Source organism: Aspergillus heteromorphus (assembly GCF_003184545.1).
Source record: "Aspergillus heteromorphus CBS 117.55 chromosome Unknown BO70scaffold_24, whole genome shotgun sequence".
Taxonomy (NCBI): domain Eukaryota; kingdom Fungi; phylum Ascomycota; class Eurotiomycetes; order Eurotiales; family Aspergillaceae; genus Aspergillus; species Aspergillus heteromorphus.
Window position 1 is genome coordinate 184,166 of NW_020290429.1, and position 27,763 is coordinate 211,928.

The window sequence follows — 27,763 nt, forward strand, 5'->3', positions numbered from 1 at the left end:
TGCTGCTGCTGATCGCGATCAGACCAGGCGGGTGCAGGAGACACACCGAATCTCCGGGAAATAATAACCATCCACCGTCTCGCTGTCTGGATTATTATCGGGAGGATATTATTATTTGGTGAAAATGATCCAATGATCCAATGATCCAATGATCCAATGATCCAATATCGTGTCTATCCCAATCGCACGTCAGCGGCCCTCTAACGGCCTATCACAGGGGGGCATGTGGGGCCCGTGGTGTTTGACTTTGTTTGCTTGTGTTGCGGCCGAGGCCTGGACTGCCATCGCCAGCCGTGGTTGATACAATCACTACTCTCGGATGGAGGGAGCAGCGGCCGTCTAATGTTGGACAATTTTGGACAATTTGGATGGATCGGAACAGCTCAAGTTTCGGTTGCTGCACCTGTTTCCCTTCGGCCAGCTCAGTGGTTCCGAGAGGATTGCTCATTTACTTTTTCCAGCATGCACTCTGTAGATAGTCCAAGATGTCTGTGCACCTGCCTCCGGTACTCAGGTCGATCATGTTGCTGTTATCTCCCACGTTCAAACATTGAGCCTCCGGGCGGAGGACCCCGGAGAGGACAGGGGGGGATCTGCGATGAGCAAAGAATGCCGTCAGAGAGCGACCCCGAAACCGGGCTACACTGCCCTGCCCTCGGGTATAGGATAGTCTGTATACCTCGGAGGACTATAGTACCGGTTACGATGGAGTTCTTTCTAAATCGTATCATCCCTCCTCATAATGATTGTATGGCCCAGGATAGACTTCCGAACTAGGCCTGACTTGCAGGCCCGCTTCCCAGTCCGGTTAGCCCCGCCCCGGTCTGCCTGGAATGCCTCAGTCTGTATTAATTTAATTAATATTGGAATTCCGGGAATGTAATAATCTCTCTCTCTCTCTCTCTCTCTCTCTCTCCGGTCTCCCCCTCCACCTCCCGGAAGGAGAAATCCGGAGGTGCACGCAATGCACCAGAACCGATCGGGTGAAGGGGAAGAGACATCCGTATCTGATGGCATACCTAAAACTCCTCCTGATGATCCCTAAACGCTCCGAGGTTCGATAGCCCATCGCCCGCACCATTGGTTCAGAAAAAAAAACCTACGCAAGCACATTCACTATACTGTTAGCGTTGTTAACTAGTAGTAGTCCTGTGGTGAAGTACTTACAGTGCAGTTCAGTTGCAGTTGCAGCAATAATTTGGGTTTGAATGCAACCATTCATGACGCCATGGTGGAGCTGCCAGAACCAAGTGTCCCTCCGGCGCAAAACCGGCTTGGCTGGATCGCCTCGACTGTGGGGAATCCAGAGGATCGCGCATGAAAGAACAAAGCATGAGGCATAATGCCTATTGGGAGGGAACCTGGGACTGTCCGGCCATTCCTCTGTTGTTGCTCTTGCATTCACATTCCTCCCCAACTTTGGGTCGAGAGGCACGGCTCGATCCCCACCTTCAGATCAGGGGGGGGAGGGTGAGGAAAAAAGGTATAAAAGGTCGCCGCGTTCTCTCCCATGGCCTATTTTCATCATCATCATCATCATCACTTCATCCCTCAACATCCTCTCCAAGAAACCTCTGCTCAAAGCACTACCTACCAATCAATCACCTCACCTCTTATCATCATCATCATTACCACCATGTCTGACACCAAGCCCATCCGCATCGTCATGGCCTGCGACGAGGCCGGCCAGCCGTACAAGGAGATCCTCAAGGCGGCGCTGGAGAAGAACCCCCTGGTCGAGTCCGTCCAGGACGTCGGCGTCAACTCGACCTCCGACAAGACGGCGTACCCGCACCCGGCCGTGGCGGGCGCCCGGCTCATCAAGGAGGGCCAGGCGGATCGGGGCCTGTTCATCTGCGGCACGGGCCTGGGAGTCGCCATCTCCGCCAACAAGGTGCCCGGCATCCGCGCCGTCACGGCCCACGACTCGTTCTCCGTCGAGCGCTCCATCCTCAGCAACGACGCCCAGGTGCTGTGCTTCGGCCAGCGCGTCATCGGCATCGAGCTGGCCAAGAAGCTGGCCAACGAGTGGGTGACCTACCGCTTCGACCCCAAGAGCGCCTCCGCCGCCAAGGTGCAGGCCATCTCCGACTACGAGAAGGAGTTTGCGACGGCCGTTTAACTTGCCCGACACCCACACCTTCCCTTCACCTCTCCTCTTGGTCAAGACAATCCAGACCGACCACAGTCCGAAGCGCCGGAGCCCGCCTCCCCGCCGTGTTACCATATCTATCCTATCCCATCTTATCTATTCCTTCAGTTTCAGCGACGCGTGGCGCGGCAGGACCGGCCTGCAATAATCAGAATGAGCAACGATACCACGAGTGTACGGATGAATGGCCGGCCATGTTATTCGAGAAAGCAATCGGGAGATGAATTGTCATAAATCAACAAATCCTACAAATTGTCATACAAGGTCTATTGTGCTGGTAGCTCTGTTCTGTAGCTTGTAGATTATACTATACCTCCAACTGTTCCCCTCTGTACTTGGCATCTTTCGATATACCAATCCATACAATCAGCGATGGTTAGTTAACTACACTGCTGGGTGCTGACTCATCTCTATTCTGCGGGGATCGAGCAGCTTCGACGCCATCCATCTTTATAAGACGATAGGCATCTTGCTCTCTGACACATCTCGATTCCCGCACGAGCAGTGGTCCGAGTGAGTCGTTGACAGACAGGCTGATCCCTCCACTGCGTCCCAGAAAGAGTACAACCAACCCTATCTTCCCATGCAATCAGTCGACACCAATTGCTCGATATCCAGAATTCTATGTAGATGGAAGAGAAGAGACCGATCATCCCCCACACCCACTAACTAACAACACTGTTTGTTTAGTTAGTTGGCAGGAGCGGATCATCCGCCCCACTTCCACTCCCCGATATCCGAATCCGCCGACAGCCAGTCAGTCCCCTCGTCTTTATTTGTCCACGGCGAAAAGGAGGGAGGGTCTGTCACGACAACCATCTACCCCACACATACAGCGGCATATAGAGAGAGAGAGAGAGAGAGAGAGAGAGAGAGTTGAGAGTGAGCCAGACGGAAGAACAAACAAACAAACAAACAGACAAAATGTCCTTCGAACTCAAAGAAAAGGGCAACAAGCTCTTCAAAGAAGGCGATTACAATGGCGCGGAGGAGATGTATTCGCAGGCGTGAGACCTCCCCTCAACCCCCTCCACCCCTCTCCTATCTTCCAAACTAACAAGAAAACCCCATCACCAAAAGTATCCTCAAAAACCCCACCGAACCGACCTTCTTCACGAATCGCGCGCTCACCCACCTCCGACTCGAAAACCACGCCTCCGCCGAACACGACGCGCGCCAAGCCATCACCCTCTACGGGACGAAATCCCCCACGAGCCTGAAATCCAGCTACTACCTGTCGCAGGCACTGCTCGGTCTGCACCGGCCCCAGGAGGCCTACGAGGTGGCGATCGACGCGTACCGGCTCAGTCTGGGGTCGAAGAACGCGCAGACGGAGAATCTGTCGAGGATGGTGCTGCGGGCGAAGCAGGCGGTTTGGGCGGCGAAGGAGACGGCGCGGCTGCGGGAGGAGGATGAGGTGTTGGCGCGCGTGGAGGGCTTGGTGGAGGGGGAGGTGGAGAGGGGCGTGCAGGAGCTGAAGGCACGGTTGGAGAGGGGCGAGATTGGCGTGGTGGGGTTTGGGGAGGATGAGAGGGGGTCAGGGGCGAGGGGGAAAGGGTGGTGAGGGCTGTGAGGGGGGTGTGGGAGCGGGCGAGTAAGGGGGAGGTTGCTGAGCGGGTGAGTTTTCTTTCTTTCTTTCTTTCTTTCTTTCTTTCTTTCTTTCTTCTGGTCTTTTGGGTGGGGAGGGGGGAGAATGAGGGTATATATACATATGCTAACATCACCAATCCAGATCGTCCCCGACTACCTCATCGACGGGATCACATTCGAGATCATGCACGACCCAGTCATCACACCCTCCGGCACCAGCTTCGACCGCATCGGCATCACCAAGTACGTCGAGCAGGCCAAGGTCGACCCGATCACGCGCGCGCCCATGACGGTGGCTGATCTGCGGCCGAACTACGCGCTCAAGGCCGCGTGCGAGGAGTTTCTGGACAAGAATGGCTGGGCGGTGGATTGGTAGTATTATCATCGATCATCTATCTATATATCTATCTGTATACCCAAATTAGCGAGCATTGGGGGGGGGCGGCGGCGTTGGGATAGATTAAGATTAAGATTGTATATAAGACAACTTGTAACTTGACTATTTTGTATAACTAACTACTACTGCTACCACTGATATATTATTGCCATCTGCTACACTACCTAGTACTACCTAGTACCACTAAAAATACCACTATCATCATTAGTATTAGCAAATCACCCCAGGCAGTACAGTCCGTATCAGCAACAATAATGCCAATCGTAATAACTAAGTAATTCTTGTTGATAAATCAGGCACTCAGGCAATCAGGCATCCACCCCCACCAAATCAACAAACCCCCCTTCCCCACCCCACTTCACCTCAACCAACCCCTCTTCTCTCCTCTCTCCTCTCTTCTCTCCTCTTTCCTCTTTCCTCCCCTCAAACCTCACCTCACTTCCACCCTTCCAAACATCTCATCTCATCTCATCTTCCAAACCCAACCCACCCCCGCAAACATTCAAAAAAATGTCCGTCCCCGCCTTCACCGCCGCCCTCATCGCCTCCCAGTCCAACGAGAAGTACACCGCGGAGGTGCAGACCGCCGCGGCCAAGGTCGATCTCTCGGCTCTATCGGCGGCCGTCGAGGCCGTGCTGGCTGGCGATGACGACGCCACGGTCGAGGGCGAGCAGGTCGTTGCCCTGAAGAGCGGCTTCGAGTATGCCACTGTTCTGGTCAAGATGTTGACTGCCGAGCCGGGGTCGGATGAGAAGTTGGAGGTATGATCCGTACATCTGCACCTATACCTATGCCTTATACCTGCACCTATACCTATGCCTTATACCTGCACCTATGCCTATGCCTTATACCTTATACCTATACCCACGTCCGGTGCTGGAGTTGGTTATGTGGAGGGTGGATTGTTATTGGAATGGGATCATGCTAATCGTGTTGTTGTTGTTTTTTTTGGTGCGGTGTAGCTGTACAAGTACTTCAAGCGTGCTCAGAACCAGACGCCCGCTGAGCCGTCGTTTTACCAGATGGAGGTAGGTTTTCTTTCTTCTTTCTCTTACGTATTTTCTTTCTTTGATTATGATATTATTCGATGATCATGACACGATCATGATCTGATAAGTGTGATGATGTGATGATATCTATAACAGCGCTGACAATACCATCACCTCACAGGCCAAGTTCAAGTACAACGCGTGGAAGGGAATCAGCCACATCAGCGAGTTCCGCGCCCAGGCCCTGTACATCCAGCAGGTCAACACCCTGGTCGAGAAGTACGGTACCCGCGATGCTTAGATTTAGCGATGTGTGGGTGGGGCAGACGATGTACATCCGGCAGCTCAACGGGATGTATAGAGTAGGGGATGCGGGTGGGGTAAACGATGAACTTATGAGCTTGCATGCATATCATCCATCAGACATGAATTGAACACTGCGGTTTCTCAATCCTCAATCCTCCCAGGTCTGGCCCAGCCAGTCGGGTTCGCTGTGGCCGGCGGTTGCGCACCACGGCACGTCCTCCGCGCTGTATCGCGTGAGAGGGAGGTCGTAGGGCATGCGGAAGCCGATGGTAGTGTCTGCGTCTGCGGCGGCGGTTTCGTCGGGCGTGTCTTTCCCGAAGCAAGGGACCATTACTGTTTGTCCGGTGGCTGCGTCCGCGTCTGTGTCACTACCGGAACCTGCATCCACGAGCAGATCCGGCCACACCACCACCCCGATCTCCCAGCTGCAGATCCGCACCTCCCCGTTCGCGTTGACGGCGGCTCCCCACGCCTGCGTGGACAGATTCGCCGACGTCACCATCGCCCAGTCGATCGTATCCATCTCGTCCGTCGCGAACCGGACATACGTTTTGATATGCGGCGCCGCGCGACGACGCCCGGCATCCCGCCTCCACCTCCGCTGCGTAGTCTTCGTATCTGTTTCTTCGACATCACCCGCCCAGTGGCACAGATACGGCCGCATATACTGCAGCTGCTTCTGCTGCGCCGCGCTCTGCAGTTTCATGTGTATCGAGCCGCCCGACCCGTAGCCGTTCAACGAGCGACGGATCTCGTCTGACGTGGGGAAGATGATCGAGAACGCCGGCTTCGTAGTGACCGCTGTAGACGACGGCGCCAGAGACGCGAAGAAGACCTCCTTCAGCCATTTATCCGTCTGCCCGAGAGATGCAACAGAGGATATCTGTGCTTGTCAGCGCAATATCACAACCACCGAGAAGCGGACGATCTACCTACCTGCGTGACAATCTGCGGTCTTCCTCCGTCCCTCCCAACAGGGACTGATCGCAGCACATCCCTTAAAGCTGGCCACCCCCACAGCGTCTTCGTCGAAACTCCCGACGACTCAGTGCTCACGTTCATCCTCTGCTTCGAAGGCACACTCGCAACTAGAGCGGCGCGAACAGCGCTGAAATCATACTGCGATAGCTGCTCAACCAGCGGGCCTGTCTTCTTGGGTCCATACGCTTTCAGGTACGCGAGGAGATCGCGCTTGAATCGTACTCCGGTGCCGCGGGGGTCGTTTACTTTTGCTACTGACTTGCTATCCTTCAGGAGCGGCAGCAGTGGAGATCGCCACACGGCCTGGCACATATTGGCCCAGTCCCCGGAGATCATGTTCGCCGTGTGAATGACCACCCTGGTGCATGAATTAACACCACCTTTCTCTCAAGCAGACACAGACACACCACCACCACCAGAATTAGTTAGAGGGAAAGGGAAAAAAAAAAGGACTCACTGAGCAAACCCATCATGCCTCACCAAAACCATCATCTTAGAATGATGCGTCCCGAACGGCTCCGGCATATACGCAACAATAGCCTCAACATTGGGGTATCGAGCACACGCTTCCTGTTCCCTGCCATATTAGCCCAGTTCAATCCCATTCCAAAGAAACAAAACATCCCCCCAAACCCTCAAAAAAAATAACCAAGAAAGATTTATATATGTATAGAGAGAGAGAGAGAGAGAAGAAAGAAAACCCACCTCAATAGCAACCCTATTCTCCGCCTCCCTCCTCCACGACCCATGCACAACCCTCACCTTGACCAACCCCCTAACATCCTCATCGAACTGGCCCATGAGAAAATCCACATCGATGAGGTAGTTGAACTGCCAGCATTCTTTGATCAGCGGGTCGCCGAGGATATCTCGCAGACGGACGGTGGAGAGGTTGTAGGGCGAGGAGGGGGGGAGGTCGCGGATGTGGGTTAGTTGGATGGGGGAGGGGATTATGATGGGATTGGGTTTTGGTTTGGGGGTTGGGTTGGAAGGGGATTCCTGGTGGTGTAGTGGTGGTGGTGATTGTGGTGGTTGTGGTGGTTGTGGTGGGTTGGGGTTGGAGCGGGAGAGGGATGGGGGGGTGATGGGTCGGTGGAGGGATGAGAGGCGGGATCCTGAGAGAGATAGAGGGGAGGAGGATGGATTGGGGTTGGGGGTGCGTTTGGCTCTTTTCGAGGGACGGTTGGTTTCGTCCATGGTGGGTGGTGCTGGTGGGAGTTGCGGAGGGAGAAAGATGGGGATGGATGGATGGATGGATGAGTGCAGTGATTGATGGGAGGCGCATGTCGCGCAGCAGGAACGTCGGTTTTGCTCACCACCACCACCACCACTGGCATTACCTCGTAAATTTAACCGACTGTTTTCTCTGCCACAGATTATGAAGTATATCTTATAGCATTAATGAAATGGGAATAAAAAGAACATCTCTTCACTAATGTACACCTAATAATACACAATATACACTACACTACAATCCACTACACTAAGATAATCCTGATATCACCACATGAACCGCTGAATCTTGCCCGGTTCCTGAGGCCACTCGAACCCACAGTACAGGAAGACGTACCCGGTCACCGCATTGATCACCAGGAACCAGTATGTCTCCAGAAACAGCGCCATGTTGGTGGCAACCTTCGCGTTCAACTCCGCAGTCGCATCGCGAGGGCGCTGTCGGTGCACCAGCGGCGTGGGCTGCGGCGGCAGGTGAAGACGCCACATCACCCACGGGATGATGAAGTAGCGCGGCTCGACAAGGGGCGCGGTGATCAGCGAGAGCGCCGTGGCCGCCAGCCAGACCAGCACGAAGCTGACCTGCGGCATGCCCTGGTGCTGCTTCTGGCGCTGCACGATGTGCTCCTGGATCCGGGCGAACGCTTCGAAGGAGATCGGCTCCGGCTTCGGGGGCTGGGGCTGGGGCTGGGAGGCCTTCTTGCGGTCTGCCTTCTTCGAACTACTGGCTTCCTTCTTCGAACTGGGCTCTTTCGGCGCTGTCTTCTCCTCGGGTTCGGTGGTCTGCGGAACACGCCCCAGCTGGGGGGCTGTGACCACGGTGGAGAATCCAAAGGCGGAGAGGACCATCCACGCGCACAGGAAGTAGACCACGACCGCGGCGTACTTGATGGCCGGGTGGATGCGCAGCAAGATGCGGAAGACATAGAACACATAGTGGCGGTTGTCGGCCAGGGTGAACGGGTGGACGATGGTGTTGAAATGCACCACGGCCAGCATCATCGGGATGACAGCCAGCGCCGTCAACAGCGCGGGGAGACCCGTCTGCTTCTTCGGGAAGCCGTAGTCAATGAACTTGGGCACGAGAGACTTCGGCAGGGCCATGTTGATGACCGGCGAGAGGAGGATGGGCCACGAGAAGAACACGATGTAAGGCCAGATGTACAGCATCTGCGGCAGATGTAAGCCCGCAGTGTGGAACTCCTTATGTCCTGCCCATTGTCAGCTCGGCCCATAAACACCATCAAGCATACCACATACCCAAAACGACGCCATCATTCCACACCACAAATGCCCCAAATCCTGCCAGTATGAGAAGATACGGGATCGCGGACCCCATCACGGTCCCGAGGTTGTTCACCGCAACCATGACCAGCGACACGGCGGTCTTGAAGTAGTCTACCCCCGTCAGCAGCAAGCCACACACACACACACACACACACACAGCCCCAACATAGGCAACTCACCTGCAAACGAAGCCTCCGACACAAACGGATCATACAGCTCATTCTGCCACGCGGCCTTCGCGACATCCGCCAAGCCCGACGCTCCGCACTTCTTGGAATTGCGGCGCAACTGCCGAACGACCTGCAATCCGCCCAGAAAGATCGACACCCAGAAGATGTTTGTCTGACGAAAAGCCAGCGCAGCCAGACCCAGCACAACAAACACCGCAGTCTGCAGCGGAGCGAGCCCACCCTGCGCCGAGCGCTTCAAGTCCCAGTTGTACGCCTCAATGACCACCAGCAGCGCCAGGATATCGGTGTAATACAGGCCGGAGAAGAAGAACAGCGGGGGGAAGAGACAGATGTTCAGCACGGTGTGGCTCAGCCAGGCGCCGGACGGTCGGGTGTTGCGTTTCTTGCGCAAGCTGTCCAGCAAGGTCTGCAGTCGCAGGGGCAGCGCGACGGCGGCGGCGGCCACGTTGGTGGCGCGGAGAGCTTCCGGGGTGAGGGCCGTGGGGGAGCCGCGCAGGAAGAGGGCGGCGACACAGAGCACATAGGACCAGAGATACAGGCCCGGGGGGGTGGTGAGCTTGGGATCCCAGTGCGTCCAGCGGCCAGCCCAGTAGGCCTGGGCCTGGGGGACGTGGAAGGCCTCGTCCAGATACGGGTCGGGGACGACGGCGTTGATCTGCGTCAGCCAGATGGGGAAGACCAGCAGCACGAAGGGAATGGCATAGCGGGCCGCCAGGGCCAGGCCCGACTTGGGTTGCGCATTCATGGTCTGGTGGGAAACAGTTGGAAAGGAGTGAACCAGCTGTCTCTAGAGACAGTTGTAAGTTGTAAGGAGCTGCTGTCATTTAATCCAATCCACTCACCAAATCCACTCCCGCCGGCCGGATCGCATGCAAACCGCACAAACACTCCGCATCGGGCAATTGCCGGCCATCGCGATCTTCGAGTTTGACCGTTGAAGACGAGCCCATTCAACCACAATCGAGACTCTCCAGGGCATGGAACACTCTGGGCCAACAGCTCCGCCCCGCCGCTGACACTTCTCCTCGTCCGCGCCGTCCGTGAGGGTCTAATCCATGGCGTTTCCCCTCCCGCGGGGCATCACGCCCCCGGAGATCTCCTTCCTGGCCGAGATGGAGATGGTGACTGTGCTGCCTCGCCAGCGTCTCGATGGACTCGAACTACTCGGTGTACGTCCCCCCCCCTCCTCCTTCCTATCGCCATAATCTCCCTCCATTCATTCATCCATCCTAACAAACCCCCGTCTACAACAACAAACAGGGCTCCCTCCCCACCCTCCTCCCCCCACGCCGTACCACACTCCCCCTCTGGCTCGCCCTCCTCCTCAAACGCCAACGCCGCGCCAACATCCTCCCCCCACCCTGGCTACACCCGGAATCCCTCGAACTGATCCTGGAAATCGAGACCCAAAACGACGAATACCAGCACGCGTTCTCCCCCCCACCACCGCTCCCAGGGCAACCGACCCTCGCGCACCGAGACCGAGACCGAGACCGCGCCGTCGCCGCCCCCGTCCCGCGCTACACCCCCGACGGCGACAAATACTACCCGACGCCGCCGTTCCTGCCCCAGAACGTGGCGCGCGATCACATCCCGCCCGGCGAGCCGCCGGCGCTGCCGTTCCACTGGCTGGAGGTGGGGACGATGCTGCTGGACGCGGCGAGCGATGATCTGGTGGAGCCGGATCAGACGAGACGGCTGTTGAAGGAGTTGAGGGAGGTGAGGACGGCGAAGATTCGCTCGGGGGTGGAGGTGTTGGATGCGGCGGCTGTTGGGGGCGGGGGGGTTGCGTTGACAGGTGTGGGCGCAATGGAGGTCGGTGAGGGGAGGGGGTTTATTGCTGGTGTGGTGGATGGGTTGAGGTATGTTTTTCTTTTTCTTTTTTTTCCTTTGCCCTCCCTTTCTTCTTACTATTCGTCTTTTTCTCTTTCTCTTGTTCGATCGGGTGCTAACGAGATAGACGGATTGGCGCGTCCAAGGAACAGGCGCGCAGGGAGGAGTTGGCCGAGGAGATGGCTAATGGCGGATATGATGCGTCGCAGGACTATGAAGATGATATGGAGTTTTAAGTTGTTCGGGCTGGCTGGCTGGCTGGCTGGTTGGTTGATGCTTTTGGTTGGAGTTCTCGGACGTATACGGTACATGACATGATTGGCATTGCGCGCATCCATTCAAGGGACTCGGAGACACTTGATCTGTATATATATATACCCTATTTATATCCCATTGCATGGATTGATGGCTTGACGACTAGAGAGAGTAGAGACTCCATAATGGATGAATTGAATGGATAGATGAATTTGTTGAATGATCATTCTAGCCCGGTTGCATTCCTCCAACGAAAAACACCACGCATGCGACGCTTTGCTGGCCCGACGAAAACCCGCCCAGAAGGACTAGGACGAAAAGTAGGAGTAGGAGAGAGGAGGTGTAGGAGGTGTAGGAGTAGAGACCGTCTCCGGAAACAAAACACAAAACGCACGAAAATGCCAGCATCCATTGGATCGTACACGTCCCAACGCCAACGACAAGAGGTATATAACATCTTCAGCAGGAGCCCGGGAATAAAGTAGAAGAAGGGGGCAAAAAAAAAGAGTAATCCAAACTGATTACAGGAACGAAATGAAAAAAAAAAAAAAAAGGCCACCACTTCCGGGTAACCCGGAACAGGGACCTCAACCCCCAAAAAAGAAACAAGAGCTTATTGGGCACTCTGCTCCTTCTGCAGCATTCTCCTACGTGCCGCCAAGATCATCTCGTCTCTCCGCTTCTGGAGCAGGCGCTGGCGCTCCTCCTTGCTCTGCGACCAGCCCGTCGGGGGGGTCTGCGACTGCGCGGGTTCGGGGGAGCTGTCGTCCTCGACTTTCGAGCTCAGGTTGTACCGAGAGATCAGGTCCTGGCCATCGGCCTTGGAGGCGGGGACGGGCGCCGATTGCACGGGGGCAGTGGCGGGGATGGCGACTTGAGGTTGGAAGGAGGGAGGGGGCTACAGCAGCATGTCTGTCAGCATTCCAGCGCCGAATGCGGGGGGGGGTTGTAACCAGTAAAGAGGTATCAAGCAGGGTCAGGATTTCAGCCACTCACCACTTCCAATCCGCGACCCGTCAGGATTCTCTCCGTGGTCGCCGCAACGTTGCCGCCGTTGCGCTGCAGGTCCCACATGATCTCACGATGGCTGAGCTGGGGGAACATCTGGGCGATCTGCTCGACCTGGGCCGGGTCGACCCCTCCGCGCGTCCGACTGCGACCGCTGCCGGCGCCGGCGTCGCCATCCCGGTTGAGGAACCAGCGGAGCACGAAGAAGGAGACCACGGCGAGGGTCAGGAGGGAGGGGATGTTCAGGGACGGCTCTTCGTCGGGCATGGTGGCGGGGAGGTGAGAGGGGCGTGTGAGGAGTCAGAGAAGGGAGCGTCGATCGGGGCTGGATGTCGCGACTCGGAACGAGGGAAGCTGACCGCCTCGGGGGGGGTGTCGGAGAGGATGCTGGGGTCGGGATGAGCTGGAGATGCGGGCGTTGGGGGGTGAATGATGAGGATGCCGCGGCAGTTTGGGGAGCGGCGAGGAGGTGGCGGTGGGACGCTCGGGTTCGGGGCGGGCGGAGCCGGACTGACTGCAGGCACGGTGACGGAGAGGGGGAGAGCGAGCCTGTGAAGGAGAGATGCGGGAATAATAAGCTAGAACTGGTGCTTAGGACTGGGGGCAGTCTTGCCGAGTACAAATATCAGAAGAAATAGCAGCAAAAGAGGAAACGTGGTGACTGAAAGCGAGAAGTTGAGGAGTTGCCAGCTCGGGGAGGTTTATATAATCCATCCAGCCAGCCAGCCCTGCCCGCCGCTGCTCCCCCTTAACAAGTCCTACTGAATGAATGAATGAATGAATGCATGCATGCTACAGTGCCACGATGCCACGATGCCACAAGGCTATGCTCAACCCCATTCACAGTAGATAAAATAATCAACATCATTAACACGTGTCGTAAAAGTCGAACTGCAGAATCATCCATAATCATATACATTATCCGAAAACACCCCGTCCCAATCCCCCCATCGCCGGCCACAACACTCCTATCCCAGTGTCCAACCAGAACATTAATGCACCCAGGAAATATGGACAAGCGAAGAAGAAAATCTGCAATCCCAACGCTACTTCAGATCCGCCGGGGTCAAGGCCTGCACCACACTCGTGCCCTCGCTGAACCGCGTCCGGAAGATCCGGTTGGCGTTCTGGAACATGCCGTCCTTCAGCGACACGATGATGAACTGCGAGCCCTTGAACCGCGTCTTGATCAGCCGGCCGATGTTCTGTGTGTGCGACAGATCCAGGGCCGCGTCCACCTCGTCCAGAATGTACATTGGGGCAGGCTTGAATTGCAGAAGTGCCATGATAAGTGAGAGGGCGATGAGAGATCTACAGACGTCAGTTCGGTCTCTCGGAAACTATCCCGGGGTTACATACCGTTGTCCACCACTCAGTTCGGTCAAGCTCTGCTTCCAGACCTTACCCAGCGACACCTTGACCTCCAGACCCTCGGTGATGTCCTTACCCTCCGGGGGAACCAGTTTGGCAAAACTGCCGGGAAGCAGGTCCGCAAAGATCTGCCCGAAGTCGGCAGTGACCTTGGTCCACGTCTTGTGCAGAGCCTCCTTCTTGTACTCGTTCAGGTTGACGATGGTCTCTTCGATCTTGCTCTTGTCACGGATCACAGTCTTCATCATGTTCTTCAGCGCGGCTTCCTTCTTCTCGACGCTGTCGATCATGTTCATGACCTTGGGGTTGATCTTCTTCTTCATCCCCTGGAATCGCTCCGTCACATTGCGCAGAGTCGACTTGCACTCGGCAATGTTTTGGTTCTTGAAGTCGTAGGCCGTGTTGGGACGTCCGAAGTTCTCCTTCTCGTCGGCGATCCACTCGTGCTCCTGCTCCATATAAGACACCGTCTGAGCCGCGGCTTGCTGGTCCTTTTGCAGCTTTTCCAGCTGGTGCTTAAGCTTCTGCATCTCCAAGCCGCCTTCCGTGACCTGCGAGTTCTTCGACTGCTTGGTCTCCTCGAGCTCCCGAATCTCGTCGTCGAAGCCTGTTAGCTTGGCTCTCTCATCATCCAGGTGAGCCTGGGCGATGTCATGGGCATCCTATGCAATGTCAGCAACCGGCCCCATCACCAATCGACGGGTTTCATACCTTGATCCGAGCTTGCTCTCTCTTCAGCCCTTGGACCTCCTCCATCTGAGCCTTCAGCGTGTTCTCGGTCTCGGCACTTTGCTCCTCTGCAGCCGAAAGATCACTTCCAACCTGCTCCAACTCCAACCGGGAGTTTTGAAGCTCCTTCTGCAGAGACTTGACCGAATTCGAATTCTTGGCGAGGCTCTTCTTCAGAGAGTCCAACGAAGCCTGCAGCTCCGCAAGCTTGCTGTCCTTGTTGTTGTTGAATTCGCTCATGTCCTTCTCGATCCGTTTGATGTCCTTGGATGCCTCACTCTGACGAGTCTTCGCGTCGGAAATGTCCTTCTTTAGCTGCTCGATGTTCGCTTTCATCTCTTCAACAGCTTGGATAATCTACTCCAGTCAGCTTGAGCCTTCGCACTGTCCCGCGAGGACTTACCGAGGAAGATGAGTTGCCACTAATCTGCTCCTCCGTGAGCTTGATCTCGTGGGTCTTGAGGTCCAGCTCCTGCTTGGTTGTCCGTGCGGCATCAAGTTTCTTCTTCTCCTTCCGCATAGTCTCCGCCACGGTGGCCAGCTGGCGCTCCTTGGTCCGGATTTCCCTCGTAATCTCGTTAAACTTTTGCAGGGTCACGAGCACGCCGCTCGAGTTGGGCGCACTGCCACCGGACAAAGTACCGGATGGGTCATAGACATCGCCCTCGAGGGTGACACTCTTGATCCGAACAGCGGGGTCGAAAGTGACCTTTTTGGCCGTATCCGCATCATTGCAAATCAAAGTGTTGCCGAAGACATAGTTCATGGCTGCCGTGATTTCGTCATCATATCCAATGAGTGACAGGGCAAGATCGACTTTGCCGGGTGCAATCCTCTGTGCCGCTCCGATCTTCTCCGCGGACGCAACAAAGGACGAGATTTTGTTGAGGGGAATGATGGTCACGCGCTTCTTGAGCCTTCCATTCTGAAGCAGTTGTGTACCGGTTTCGGAACTGTCGACAACAACGTTGTACAGACGACCACCGGCACAGATCTCCAGGGCGGTGGCGGCCTGGAGCTTCTCCTTGTCCAGAGAGAAGAGCTGGGCGACCAGACCCTTGACCTTGGATCGATCGAAGTGAGGATGGGGATCGGTGTAGTTGAAGTCCACGTTTGCGACCTTTCTCTGAAGCCCGTCAGCTCTTTGCCGCAACTCGCGAATCTCCTTCTGGAGTTCGTTTTGCTCCTGGTAGAGCTGTTCCTCGCGCCCGGGCTCGAATCCCAGCTTTGTGAGCTCTGATTCAAGCTTCTTGGCCTGGGACTTCAGCCCTTCCAGATCTTTCAGAAAGCCCGAGTTCTGCTCCTTGGCCTTCTTCGCTCTGGGCTCCTCTTCTTTTATCCTCTTCTCCAGGTTAGCGATCTTGAGCTTAGCCTGCTCTTGTTGTGTAGCAGACGTATTAGCGCGGTTACGGGCGTCCTGGAGCTGGCCCTGGTAACCACTTTCCTGGCCTTCTTTTGAGGCGACACCGGTCTGCAGAGTCTGGAGCAACTCTTCCTTCTGCTCAACCTCGGCCGTCTGAGCGTCCAGCTCTGCCTTTGCGGCATCGTATTCGGCTTGGAGCTTGTCGTAGATCTTCTTCTTCTCCTTGAGGGCTTTCTCCAAGTCGCTGACTGTTTTCTGGACCTCCTTGCTCTTCGCCTTCTCCTCGTCAATGCTCGCGTTCTTAAGATCGAAAACGGTGGTCAACCGAACGAGTTCGTGCGAATGAGACTTGACCTCATCCTCAAGAGCCTGGAATTGGCCTCCCTTCCGTAGTTCCTTGTCGCGGGCCGCTCTCACCCGCTTCATGTCCTCCTCCAGATGAGCGATTTCACTCTTTAGCTTAGTCGCATTGTCTTCAAGCGATTGCACCTTCTGTCTCTTTTGTTCGCATTCCTCGCCCGTGACCCGCAGACGCTCATTGCCTCTGAGGTAGTCATGAGACACGACCAGCCGAGTCAAGCGCTCCAGGTCGTTCTGGGTTTGCTGGAAATCAAGGAATGCGCGCTTTTCGGACCTGAGCTTCTCCAGCTTGGGCTCGATTTCCTCCTTGAGCAGTTCTTCGATCTCGCGCAATTTCAATTCCTTCTTGCTCATTGTTTTCACGGCTTTCTCCCTCCTATCCTCGAACATCCGTGTACCCGCCGCTTCTTCAATCATAGACAAAATCTCAACCGGCTTCATGTTGAGCACCTTCGTGATTCGTCCTTGCATAATCAGGAAATTGGGGTTGTTGATATTCAGCTGCACACTCTGAAACAGGTTCTGCACAGTCTGCTGCTGCGCACGATGACCGTTGATCAGGTATTTGCTCGTGCCGCCAAGGACGATCTGTCGAGTGACCGAGATGGTCGCATACTCTTCGAAACCGATGGGCGATTTGGCGGTGTCGCGGTTATCGAAGACGATTGTGACACTGGCCTTGGTCACACCGGCTTGGCCGCGCTTGTAGATGAGATCCTGGAGGTTTTGCGCGCGAACGGTGGACATGTTCGTGATTCCGAGGACGAAACAGATGGCATCGAGAATGTTGGACTTACCACTACCGTTGAGACCGGTAATGGAGTTGAAAGACTCGTCCCTACAGAGAAGTCATGGTCAGTATGTTGGGGGAGTACTCGCAAGAACTGTCACGCAGCGCATACCATCCCGAGATGACCGTACGCACAGCGTACGATTTGAAGCCCTGTGGGTTAAGTCAACAATCGCTCGTTTCCGGAGGCGATAGACAAGATGACTCACGTCGATGATGATCTCCGTGATCCTCATGGTTGCGACTCCGATGCAGCGCCAGCAACTAGGGAATCAGGGGCATGGGCGATGGGCGATAGGCGGAGGGACCGAGGACGTTGCGGGATTGACGGGCGTCCGGGGATTGTTTTGGCGGGCGGTGTTTTGCCGGTCGGGTATCATGTGTTTACGGTTTGCTGCTTCGGGGTTGGTGCGGCGAGGGCGCTCATGTAATCATGGAGGGGTCGACTGTTGGCCAGAGTGCAGTTTGTTCCTAATGCACTAAAGGAGTAGCATTCTCAAGCAATCGTCTTGGTGGCGCAATTGGTTAGCGCGTACGACTGTTAATCGTGAGGTTGAGAGTTCGATCCTCTCCTAGGACGTTTCTTTTTTGGTCTTTTTTTTTTCTCATTCAGTGTCTTTGGAAGGCCTCTGGTCTTCTTTCTCTATCTCCTTTTGGTGTTCTCTATGGATTCCATGGTCCTGGGCACCTTATCATGGTAGTGCGTATACATGAAAAGGCCTACAACTACCTACTTTGGCTGTTTCCGCGGCGGCGAACAGCCTTTTCCATCCATACAGTCGCGGTTGTCTCCCACCCAGTCTTAAGTTCCGATCGGACCGTCACTTCCTCGTGCATCAGATAACTAGTACCACCATCCATTAACTTCCATGGTTCAATAATCTGACCTTGGTCGAGGGCAACTCCCAAATTCTGAGAGAGCATCCGCTCTCACTCGCGAGGCTGTTATTTGACAACTGCTCTGGAACACTGTCTGTCCAGTTTGAGCGATCTTCCGGTTGTCGCCTTCGTGGGCAACGTCTTGTTACGACCATTACGCGGTGGGGGGTCTTCCACGGATCAGCTTGTTTACAAGCATCAAGGCTGACCCTGGAATCTATAGACCTCCGGTGGGTAACAGCAAACATATTTCAGGTGGGTCATGTGCGACGATGAATCGGGGCGTAGTGATACACCTCGTGGAAGAGCCACCATGTCATAGACTATGTATCTATGTGATAGTTCAAGTCAAGCGTGGCCGCAGCTATGAGACAGCCGGTCGGCCATGGATGGATCTCCTGAACTGCACGAGTCGAGATCCTTCTGGACTCATCGAGGCCCTGTAGTCACAGATTCAACCACTACGATAGCCTCTGATACTCAATGAGTCTGGCATTTGTTGACCTGGGTAAGTAAACGATTGGGTTACGGAGTACTACAGGCTCCATTGTTAGGTTATCCATGGAGTGTGCCGTTCCTTGAGTGGATGGCAGCAAGAAAGTCAGTACCCAATGGGCCGCTATCATAAAACATGCTTATCTGCAGAAACTGGCCTCTGAGCATTTGTTGTGCCTCGTGCCAGAGCGTGCCACTTGATCCCGGGCGAGAGTATTATGAACTTTGGGAGCATGTCGATCGAATGCAATGATTCGTGGTATCCATTGAGTTCCAAGGTGTTCGCCGGCAACAGGAGGTCCTTGGATTCATGAATCGGGACGTTTGAGCCGGTTATCACACCTCGTCTTGGTGGCGCAATTGGTTAGCGCGTACGACTGTTAATCGTGAGGTTGAGAGTTCGATCCTCTCCTAGGACGTTGATTTTTTGCTTTTTGGACGTTTTTGCTTCACCTCCGGACGGCTAATAACCAGTCTGGATCATCCGAGAAAGTCCTTGACCGGTGGAGGTAAATACTGGGGATTTAACCATCTGGGCGAACATGCTTTTGCTTGAAGAGGTCATCTGAGGTTAACTTAACAGGCTAGGGCCATCATTCTGGCCATAGGGCTGTTCTGACTATGAGCTGTTCAACACCTTTATCCTTCTAGGCTTCCCAGCTATTGGCATCAATCAGTCTAGATGCTTCTGGACTGCTGGTGATTATTTTCACTTTTGGGGTCTTTTATAGTGTATGTGTACCGGCAAATACTAATAGTCTGCGATTCTTGGTCTGACTGGCTTTTTTTTACTGGTTGTTATTTTAAGCTCAGATCTGGGAACTCTAACATCGGGAGTAGATCCTTCAGTTCAATTTATACTTCCGTCCATGATACTGGTAAAGTAGCACCCATCACATCCAAAAGTTTGTACTGCTAACCTCCAGGACACACAAAGCAAGCTTTGTTCGCACTGTCTACCTATCTAGATAAGAACTAAGATTTGTGTCTAATTCAGCCACAAACCGCAGCAAGATCTGGAAAACCCAAATACACCAAAAGCCGGTCTCAGATGGCTGCCTGTCCTAGCCCCGTGGTATAGCCCAGCCCTAGCCTCAAGCACATCAACACGTCTTGGTGGCGCAATTGGTTAGCGCGTACGACTGTTAATCGTGAGGTTGAGAGTTCGATCCTCTCCTAGGACGTCTATTTTTGCTCCATCAACTTCTTGCCCCACTACAAACCCTGCCCTCGATAGCGGCAGAATTAGCCGACATCCGACATGAACCGTCTTGGTGGCGCAATTGGTTAGCGCGTACGACTGTTAATCGTGAGGTTGAGAGTTCGATCCTCTCCTAGGACGTTTATTTTTCCTTTCCTTTTTTTTACCCTACCCGCCCGTTGTGAGAACTTCTTTCTTCGAGGCATAAGAAACAATCAACCCCTTCTTTCTTCTTTTCTCCCTTTCCCGTTCTTCTTCTTCTTTTTTTTATTATTCTGGCCCTTTTTAATGGTATACCGGGTTTTCTATTGGATAGTTAAAGGTTGTTTCTTTTTTTTTTTTTAAGGTTGTTGATGCTACTGTAGTAGGCAGTGTTGGCGTCGTAGATCAGTCAAGATATGGAAGTATTGCATGCACCCATCGTATTCACCTTACCCTACTTTGTACTTCTAGACTAGAGCACTTACTCTAGCTACTTCCCCCAGCACATGCTTCCTCCCAGACATTTTTTTCCCAGGTTTCCTATCTCTATCCAATACTGCCAATGGGCCTGTTGGTGCATACCTCCTTGCGATGTGGCAATCTCGACCGTCGTGGAGGTCACAGACTGATTTCTAGCAATGTAGAACAACCCCCCCCCCCCCCCCCCTTTTGCACCAAAAATCATGTATGACTGACTATACTGCTCACCACGGGAGGAGCCTACCAGCCCTGCAAAGCACAAAGATCGGTCATAGAAGTCATTTAATTCAGATAAATGTCCTGATTTCCCAGACGAAACCGACGACTAAAGCTTAGAGAAACACCAGCTGCTCGGCAGTACAGCAACACCTGAACAACGCACAACCATGTGGAAGGAAACTGGCAGTGAACCTAACGCCGGTGCTGATCCCATCCCGTGTTCCTCCTAGACATTCATGACCCATGATGCGGGATCCCCACGCGAGCGAGCCCCCGGTTCGGATCCATACGGTTATCCAGGTCCTCGTAACGGAGGATGAACTCGCGCTGCGACGGGTTAGTTGGATTGAACAGGCTAAAGAGGAAGAAGGGAACTCACTCGGATCTTCTTCCAGCTGGCAGGGTCCCACAGCAGATACACGCCCCTCTCGCTCACGCCGCGCTCCACGTCAACAGGCCCGGGATACGTCTCGTCGCGCGTCAGCCAGCATCGTTCGATCTTGTGGTATCTCCACTTCCGACCCATCAGTTCCTCGGCTACAACTTCCTGCAATATGTCTCTGGGCATGCTGTAGAAGATGTAGAATAGCGTCTCGTCACTGAAGCTGGGGATACGCGATTGGAGAGGCTGGAAGTTAGCGACACTGTAGCAGGACGGGAGATTGAAGTCTTGCTCCAGAGGAGCTCCCGACATCGACGCAACGAACGGCGAGGCGAACGACGTATGTAGAGGTCTAGAAGCATGTCAGCAAGCGCCCGATGACCAGCCGCGTGGAACATACTCCGGTTGATTCAAGTCTAGACCCAACGTCATCAGATCCTGTCCGACGGCGAGACTCGAGACATCCGCATTATCGCTGTGGATCATCCGTAGTAAGCCCGCGAGTCCAAACTTGTCCAGCTCGCTCATATCGGCCAGTGGTAATTGATCCGAACTTTGCGTAGCCCCCCCAGTCTCTTTCACGGTCGCAGGGAAGCCTGGCGGTCGCATCAGGTGTGGCTCGCTGTAAGCACCCGCGTTCGATATTAAGCCGCTATTTAACTCCTGTACCCGACTCAGTAACGGAGCGGAAGCACGGCCGACGTCATTCTTACCTCCTTTTCCTGTCCCGAGACTCGGTTAGACCCCTGATTCACGGGTGATCTCGATGTCTCGATGCCTAAGTAGCAGAATTAGTTCCACCCGGAGTAATGTTTCACCACACATGTACATACCCCCTGAGCTCGCAGTGACCGGCGACATTATCCTCTCTTGCCCGTTGACCGATGCGGCGACGATGCTGCGAGTCTGGGCCGGTTGGGTCTGGCTCACGCCCGCGAACGGGAGACCGCCGCTGTAGCTGCCAAGTCCTGTACTTTGCATCAATGACCCTCTCCGATCCTGACCGAGATCCGTGGAGACATTACGTCCGAGTGGGGGAAATTCCTCAATGTTTCCTGTCTGCGGCTGCCCTCCTGCGCCTAATTGGCCACTGATGCCCTGTCCGCCGTTCCGGAAGTCATCCAAGCGATTGGCAAATTGCGCGCCGGAGGGGAACACGTCTTCGTGCGAAGGCTGCGACTGCGGTTGTGGGAGGTGGGTTTGTGTTTGTGGAGCTCGCGAGGGGCCTGGGACGAGGCATGCTGCGGCCGTTGCACCGGGGTCTGCTGCATCGCGCGCTGGCTGGCGTTCGCCCATACGAGATGACTGGGGTTCTGGGCCTGCGACTGCGGAGGCGCCCCGGACAGCGAGGGGAAGTCTCTGGACAAAGGGGCAGGGTTTCTCAGCAATAAGCTCGACGTGTCCCTCAAACGGGCCCATTTCCCACGCCCGAGTCCTTAGGGGGAATGCCACACTCACGATAAATCTAGAGGCGTCGCCGGCTGCGAACCACTTAGGCTCTGTGCAAACGTCCCCATCGTTCCAATGTTGCGCTGCTGGGCGGCTTGTATCCCTGGCGTTCCGCTCACGGGCAGGTTGAAGTTCCAATTCGCTCCGCTACCTGTGTGGTCAAGGGCCGTTAGCTTTCCGGGCGAGTCTATGAGTTGAGACCAGACAGAATAGTCGCACCAAGTTTGCCATTTGGCAAGCGCGCCGAAGCCAACGCCGCATTTCGAGCTTGTGCCTGTTGCTGTGCGGGGAACCCGGACATTCCTCGTAGGGGCTGGGGCCCTGGTCCTAGACGGTCGGATCGGCGGTCAGCGGTATGGACAACATGATTGTGACGGGCAAGACGGGGGAGGATCGGGCAACTGCTTCCACTAGAGGTGTCGGAGAGAGGCTTGGCATGATGCTGCGAGGTGTTGCGAGTCGCGGGGGGAGGGGAGGTGTCGGGACAAGGGAGTCTGCAATTGAGGCGAGAGACTTCACTTGACGCGGTCCAGGCCGGACCTGGGCGCGGGCCCCGCTGTACACAATGACGCCCTCTCGCAATGGAAACAGTAGACCCGTCCGGCGGAGATGTCTGGAGATGCCGTAACACGACCAAGCGTGGGGATCGAAGGGGAGGGAGGGGGTGAAAAGACAAACCTGGGCGATTCATGGTGAAGAGGGAGGTGAAGGAGCAACGCGGAGGTAAGACCAAGACCGGAGGAGAATCCAAAGAGAGCGCGAGTTGGAGAGCGAGAAAGCGATAAGACGCAATGTGCAGCCAGGATCTCTTGCCCTCACTTCAGTCACTCTGTGGAGAGTGGCGCTGCACACGCGCGCTTCCGGTGGGTGCACAGGCCACACTAGCCGCGCACTGGCCTTGATGCCTGGCTTTCCCGGCCGCCGCTTCTTTGTTGCGCCACCGCCGGAGGTTTCGATGCTGCGGCTGAGACTGAGGGTTTTTTTCTAGAGAGCATTGAAATTGAATCCTGTAGAGCTACAGAGCACGATGTATAGAGAGTATAGATAGACATCTACACATGGTTCTCTGCAGCACACCATGCAGATACCCAACTACCAGCCAATCCAGACAGTATCAGCGTCTGCACGTTATCCCTTCCTTTTGAAGTACAGCCTCTCCAGAATAAAGGGCACAAACTACTCCGTAGCACTAACTACTCCCTACTCCGTACTACAAAAGAGTACATGGAGCACAGAGTACTACGGCATGCCTGTGCCACCCCAGCTCAGCCCAGCCCAGCCCAGCCGCGGCCGCCCCACGTGACCTAGGCGCCAAAAGTGCGTCCCGTTCGCTTTTGATTCCCGCGGCCGCAACAGGACCGACCGACTTCCTCCCTACGATCGAGTCCCCGTCGCCCTCGCAGCCCGTCTCCTCGTCACCATGCATCGCCAGTCGGTTCTACGGCTGGTTCGCCAGAGCGGAGGTCTCCCGCTGGTCGAATTGCCCCCGGCCTACCTCGCCCCGTCCCTCCATTTCTCCCTCAGCCGGTCGACCGGCCAGTGCTCGAACTTTTCCTCCACCGCCGCCGCCGCCGCTCGTAGCCATGGCCGCGATCTCAACAAAGTCCGCGGTGTGTCCGCCATCCACCGCACCGGTCCTCGGTTCAAGCTGGGCGTGCACAAGTACGAATTGCCCGAGCCCGTGTCCCCCGACGCGATCGGGAAGCGCGACCCCAACCCGGACCATGGCCTCTGGGGCTTCTTCCCCAAGGACCGCACAGCCATGAGCACCCCGTCCTATGACAACGAGCACGGTTAGTGTGGGATGTCCCCGAAGGGGGTTTGACACAGTGATGCTGACGACCGACCGCCAGGCCGCCCGTGGTCCATCCAGGAACTCCGCGAGAAGTCGTGGGATGACCTCCACGCCCTGTGGTGGGTCTGCATCAAGGAGCGCAACCGCATAGGCACCTCCGACCTGGAGAGAATACGACTGAAGGCCGGTTACGGCGAGTGGGAGTCTGTCGAGCGGAACCGCGTGGTAAGTGTCTCGCTGTTGGCCCTTGTTTCGCTGGAGATCATGCTATGATTGTTCCACTGGGTCGAATCTTCCCGCTTCTAGCTCACGATGCTAACCGGTGGCCACTGTTAGATCCGTGTCACGCAAAACGGCATCAAGCACGTTCTCCGCGAAAGATGGTACGCCTGGGAGGATGCCCAGCGCCTCTACCAGAACGGCTACCGGCCCCAGGATGAGGAGGTGAAGGCGGTGTCTGAGGAGACGTCCGAGAAGTCCGAGACAGCATGAGGGAGATGAGAGATCGATGCGAGACGTCATTTGAGATCGGTCCGGGATGCCCAGTTCCACCGTTGGCCCTGTATTTGTGTATGTAGTATGTAGTATAAGTTCCCTTTTTTTTCATTTTATTTCATTCCCCCCTTTCCTACGTTGGGCTCTTGCTCTGGGATGATGGGATCTCCTTTGTCTGCGTAATTAGATAGCACGCGGGCCGGGTTTAATTTCTGGGAGGAAGGGACGGGCAGCTTCCAGAAGAAAAGAACAGAGCAGTAGTGCAGTCCTTCACCCGATGCGGGCTGTCATCCCCGATAGTGGATGGGCAGATAGTGTCCAATAGTAGGGATCGCCGGGTCTGAATAGGACGAGGTCTCGACCCGCTACGGACACAGCAGGAGGAAAAGGGGCAGGGGATACGCATCCATCGAATTAATTGCATGGAGCACTGGCAATAATTTTTGCCTCGCCCGGTGCATCACCCTGAAAGTGAAATGGCATTATTATGAGGGCCGGTGGAGCCCTGGCCGGTGGGCGTTTAGTGCAGTCAGTCAAATAACGAATCGAGGATCCGCGGGGGGGTTCCAGTTCCAGTTCCAGTTCCAGTTCCAGTTGCAGCACCACCAGCACCTCCTTTCCTCCCCCTCGTCAAACTCACCGCTGCCGTCTCCGCATCTTTCTTTCTCCTCTTCTCTCTTCTACTCTCACTTACTACAACGACCACTCACTGCCAGTCTTCTATCTATCTTTCCTTCCCCTCCCCCAATAGAATTTACCTATACATTCCTTCCTCCTGATCATCCGCCATGGAGGAGATTGCCCCCGAGTATGATGTTGTGGTGCTCGGCACCGGTATGTACTACCCCGCCACGCTCTGACAGCTGTACTGACCCCCCCTCTCCCGACCAGGTTTGACCGAATGTGTGCTCTCCGGGTACGCCCTCCTTACTGCCCGCATCCCCTTCCCAGCTACTAACCATTTCCCTTCTCGTCTGCAGTGTCCTCAGTGTCAAGGGAAACAAGGTGCTCCACATCGATCGCAATGACCACTACGGAGGGTAAGTTGGGCAGCTTCCCGTAGCCCCCCCCGCCCTCGTTCACCAACTAACCTTGCGCTCAGTGAGGCCGCCTCAGTCAACATCGAGACGGTAAGTACCTTGAACTGCCTGGAAATCATAAAATATCGACTTCGTCACTAACACATCATCCTCGTTCAGCTCTTCAAGAAGTACGGCAACGTCCGCCCCGGCGAGGAGCCCTGGAAGAAGTATGGCCGCGTCAACGACTGGAACATCGATCTCGTCCCCAAGCTGCTCATGGCCAACGGCGAGCTGACCAACATCCTGGTGTCCACCGACGTCACGAGATACCTCGAGTTCAAGCAGATTGCCGGCAGCTACGTCCAGCAAGGAAAGGGCCCCAAGGCGACCGTGGCCAAGGTGCCCTCGGATGCCGCTGAGGCCCTGCGCTCGTCGCTCATGGGCATGTGGGAGAAGCGTAGAGCCAAGAAGTTCTTGGAGTGGGTGGGCGAGTTCAAGGAGGATGACCCCTCTTCTCACCAGGGTGCGTGATGACGTCTGATCGGCCGAGTCTCGGCGCTAACACGAGGCAGGCCTGAACGTCTCCCAATGCACGATGAAGGAAGTCTACGACAAGTTCAGCTTGGAGGACAACACCCGGGAGTTCGTGGGCCACTCTATGGCTCTGTACCCCTCCGACGAATACATCCAGACCCCTGGCATGGCCGTCGAGACCATCAACCGCATCCGCCTGTACGTCAACTCGATGGCCCGCTACGGCAAGTCCCCCTACATCTACCCCCTCTACGGTCTGGGTGAGCTGCCCCAGGGCTTTGCTCGTCTGTCCGCCATCTACGGCGGTACCTACATGCTCAACACCTCCGTGGACGAGGTGCTCTACGACGAGAGCGGCAAGGTCTCCGGCATCAAGGCCACCATGAAGGACCGTGACAACGACGCGGAGTCCATGAGCTTCACAACCAAGACCAAGAAGATCCTGGCCGATCCCTCCTACTTCCCCAGCAAGGCCAGAGTGACCGGCTACCTGCTGAAGGCCATCTGCATCCTGAACCACCCCATCGACAAGACCGACGGCAGCGACTCGCTGCAGCTGATCATCCCCCAGACCCAGGTCGGCAGAAAGCACGGTAAGTACTGTGGATCTCGGACTGAAGACTTGCGCTGACCCTTCAGATATCTACATTGCCATGGTTTCCTCGGCGCACAACGTCTGCCCCAAGGGATACTACATTGCCATCGTCTCGACGATTGCTGACACCGATGCCAACCACCACCTGGAGCTGGAGGCTGGTCTGGAGCGCCTGGGTAAGGTCGAGGAGACCTTCTTCGGCCCCCCGATCCCCCTGTACGAGCCCCTGGAGAGCGGCGAGAAGGACAACATCTTCATCTCGAAGAGCTACGATGCCTCGTCCCACTTCGAGACCACGACCGGTAAGTTTGATCAAGACTCATGTCACCTCTCCGAATGACCATGCTGACTGTTCCAGACGATGTGCGGGACATCTACCGCCGCGCGACGGGCGAGGAGCTGGTGGTGAAGGGTCTCCGGGAGGACCAGAAGCTTGCCGAGGAGTAAGCCCCCGTCATGCATATTAGGGTAAAGTAATCTGTCGCTCTGGGCGCTTTTGAATCGAGTCATAATTTCTTTTGGACTTTCTTTACGCTCACGAATCATACCACTATTGGACTCGCACTCTTTGGATCCGCATGTCTGCTTGCTTTCGAGTAGAACCGTCTGCACATATTCCTGATGACTTGGTGCCGTGCCTGTGAATAGGATATAGGTCCTTGATACAATCAACTACCTGTAGAAAGCTATGAAGCTGTATACCAGAGAGAGAGAGAGAGAGAGAGAAAGAGAGAGAGAAGACTCATATCTTCTCCACCTCCGGATCCGTATTCGCCTTCTCATGCTCCGCAACCACACACACCCCACCCCCTCCCCAACCCTGGCAATCTCCCCCTCAACAACACCAGCCGTTTCCCCATATGCACCATCTCACAACTCACCCGGATCTCACTCCCCACCGGCACGGGCCGCAGATACGTCAACTTCAGATTGCGACTCACCCCGCCCAGCGAATACCGCCCCGGAGAGCTCAGGCCCAGCACCAACATTGAGGATAGAACATCAATAATGGTAGCAGCGCACCCGCCGTGCAGGCTTCCCATGAAGTTGCAGTGTTGCGGCAGGACGGTGAGGAGGTAGGAGACGCGCGCGGGGGGGCCTTGCGTGGCGGATTCTAGCCGGACGTTGCTGGCGGAGGGGGAGAAGCTCCATAGCTGGTTGTTTTGTATGGAGGGGTTAGTTTAGTCTCTCTCTCTTGGTCTTGGGCAGGGTTATTGAGGAAGTAGAGAGGTGAGGTTCTGGGTATGGATATGTAGGTACCTCGCCTTCGGAATGGGTGGGTTGAGGGCCCGTTGCGAAGTCGAGGATGCGACGTTCGAAGTCGCTGAGGTCGGAGACGGGGCGGGTGGTGGATGATGGGGGCATTGTGGTGGTGAGAGGTTTATTCGGTAATGTTGTT

At 55.4% G+C, this 27,763-nt stretch overlaps 11 protein-coding genes and 4 non-coding genes across 15 annotated transcripts; 9 read left to right on the forward strand and 6 right to left on the reverse strand.

Moving 5' to 3' along the window:
- Positions 1-1,636: 1,636 nt before the first annotated feature.
- On the forward strand, positions 1,637-2,122 carry BO70DRAFT_373107 (RpiB/LacA/LacB family sugar-phosphate isomerase; the record flags this gene model as incomplete). The annotated part of the gene is made up of 1 exon (XM_025544894.1): positions 1,637-2,122. One exon carries the CDS (start codon positions 1,637-1,639, stop codon positions 2,120-2,122), a length of 486 nt encoding a protein of 161 aa, XP_025396785.1.
- Positions 2,123-4,649: 2,527 nt separating this feature from the next.
- Positions 4,650-5,430, forward strand: BO70DRAFT_398843 (acyl-CoA binding protein; the record flags this gene model as incomplete). The annotated part of the gene is made up of 3 exons (XM_025546815.1): positions 4,650-4,901; positions 5,103-5,168; positions 5,311-5,430. 3 exons carry the CDS (start codon positions 4,650-4,652, stop codon positions 5,428-5,430), a joined length of 438 nt encoding a protein of 145 aa, XP_025396786.1.
- On the reverse strand, positions 5,408-7,613 carry BO70DRAFT_412994 (tyrosyl-DNA phosphodiesterase 1; the record flags this gene model as incomplete). Its single annotated transcript, XM_025547322.1, has 4 exons — positions 5,408-6,318; positions 6,372-6,774; positions 6,874-6,986; positions 7,122-7,613. The coding sequence occupies 4 exons, from the start codon at positions 7,611-7,613 to the stop codon at positions 5,584-5,586; spliced, it is 1,743 nt and encodes a 580-aa protein (XP_025396787.1). The 3' UTR covers positions 5,408-5,583.
- A 233-nt stretch (positions 7,614-7,846) lies between these two features.
- alg10 (dolichyl-P-Glc:Glc(2)Man(9)GlcNAc(2)-PP-dolichol alpha-1,2- glucosyltransferase) lies at positions 7,847-9,927 on the reverse strand. The gene is made up of 3 exons (XM_025540459.1): positions 9,116-9,927; positions 8,910-9,047; positions 7,847-8,860 (listed from the first exon to the last, which is right to left on the reverse strand). Exons 1-3 carry the CDS (start codon positions 9,870-9,872, stop codon positions 7,917-7,919), a joined length of 1,839 nt encoding a protein of 612 aa, XP_025396788.1. The 5' UTR covers positions 9,873-9,927; the 3' UTR covers positions 7,847-7,916.
- Positions 9,928-10,078: 151 nt separating this feature from the next.
- Positions 10,079-11,407, forward strand: psf2 (DNA replication protein PSF2). Its single transcript, XM_025540460.1, has 3 exons — positions 10,079-10,296; positions 10,388-10,989; positions 11,088-11,407. Exons 1-3 carry the CDS (start codon positions 10,183-10,185, stop codon positions 11,194-11,196), a joined length of 825 nt encoding a protein of 274 aa, XP_025396789.1. The 5' UTR covers positions 10,079-10,182; the 3' UTR covers positions 11,197-11,407.
- Positions 11,408-11,752: 345 nt separating this feature from the next.
- On the reverse strand, positions 11,753-12,827 carry BO70DRAFT_431391 (putative AMFR protein). The gene is made up of 2 exons (XM_025548235.1): positions 12,212-12,827; positions 11,753-12,113 (listed from the first exon to the last, which is right to left on the reverse strand). The coding sequence occupies exons 1-2, from the start codon at positions 12,488-12,490 to the stop codon at positions 11,829-11,831; spliced, it is 564 nt and encodes a 187-aa protein (XP_025396790.1). The 5' UTR covers positions 12,491-12,827; the 3' UTR covers positions 11,753-11,828.
- Positions 12,828-13,008: 181 nt separating this feature from the next.
- On the reverse strand, positions 13,009-17,138 carry BO70DRAFT_319889 (condensin subunit SMC2). The gene is made up of 6 exons (XM_025540461.1): positions 17,046-17,138; positions 16,949-16,989; positions 14,727-16,884; positions 14,306-14,680; positions 13,583-14,256; positions 13,009-13,534 (listed from the first exon to the last, which is right to left on the reverse strand). Exons 1-6 carry the CDS (start codon positions 17,070-17,072, stop codon positions 13,270-13,272), a joined length of 3,540 nt encoding a protein of 1,179 aa, XP_025396791.1. The 5' UTR covers positions 17,073-17,138; the 3' UTR covers positions 13,009-13,269.
- A 204-nt stretch (positions 17,139-17,342) lies between these two features.
- Positions 17,343-17,416, forward strand: BO70DRAFT_t252. Its single transcript has one exon. It is a non-coding gene; the product is annotated as a tRNA-Asn (tRNA).
- Positions 17,417-18,555: 1,139 nt separating this feature from the next.
- BO70DRAFT_t253 lies at positions 18,556-18,629 on the forward strand. Its single transcript has one exon. It is a non-coding gene; the product is annotated as a tRNA-Asn (tRNA).
- Positions 18,630-19,320: 691 nt separating this feature from the next.
- On the forward strand, positions 19,321-19,394 carry BO70DRAFT_t254. The gene has a single exon. It is a non-coding gene; the product is annotated as a tRNA-Asn (tRNA).
- An 84-nt stretch (positions 19,395-19,478) lies between these two features.
- On the forward strand, positions 19,479-19,552 carry BO70DRAFT_t255. The gene has a single exon. It is a non-coding gene; the product is annotated as a tRNA-Asn (tRNA).
- A 586-nt stretch (positions 19,553-20,138) lies between these two features.
- On the reverse strand, positions 20,139-22,692 carry BO70DRAFT_431393 (NOT2 family protein). Its single transcript, XM_025548236.1, has 9 exons — positions 22,602-22,692; positions 22,143-22,250; positions 21,933-22,074; positions 21,731-21,833; positions 21,308-21,653; positions 21,188-21,252; positions 20,875-21,137; positions 20,472-20,826; positions 20,139-20,419 (listed from the first exon to the last, which is right to left on the reverse strand). The coding sequence occupies exons 1-9, from the start codon at positions 22,612-22,614 to the stop codon at positions 20,327-20,329; spliced, it is 1,488 nt and encodes a 495-aa protein (XP_025396792.1). The 5' UTR covers positions 22,615-22,692; the 3' UTR covers positions 20,139-20,326.
- A 591-nt stretch (positions 22,693-23,283) lies between these two features.
- Positions 23,284-24,335, forward strand: mrpl4 (mitochondrial 54S ribosomal protein uL29m). The gene is made up of 3 exons (XM_025541336.1): positions 23,284-23,716; positions 23,777-23,943; positions 24,055-24,335. Exons 1-3 carry the CDS (start codon positions 23,344-23,346, stop codon positions 24,208-24,210), a joined length of 696 nt encoding a protein of 231 aa, XP_025396793.1. The 5' UTR covers positions 23,284-23,343; the 3' UTR covers positions 24,211-24,335.
- Positions 24,336-24,821: 486 nt separating this feature from the next.
- Positions 24,822-27,075, forward strand: BO70DRAFT_364524 (secretory pathway gdp dissociation inhibitor). The gene is made up of 8 exons (XM_025543831.1): positions 24,822-25,047; positions 25,105-25,129; positions 25,194-25,253; positions 25,316-25,343; positions 25,413-25,758; positions 25,808-26,362; positions 26,409-26,666; positions 26,723-27,075. Exons 1-8 carry the CDS (start codon positions 25,002-25,004, stop codon positions 26,809-26,811), a joined length of 1,407 nt encoding a protein of 468 aa, XP_025396794.1. The 5' UTR covers positions 24,822-25,001; the 3' UTR covers positions 26,812-27,075.
- Positions 27,033-27,729, reverse strand: BO70DRAFT_354866 (PaaI family thioesterase; the record flags this gene model as incomplete). Its single annotated transcript, XM_025541886.1, has 3 exons — positions 27,033-27,050; positions 27,246-27,518; positions 27,625-27,729. 3 exons carry the CDS (start codon positions 27,727-27,729, stop codon positions 27,033-27,035), a joined length of 396 nt encoding a protein of 131 aa, XP_025396795.1.
- Positions 27,730-27,763: the final 34 nt, after the last annotated feature.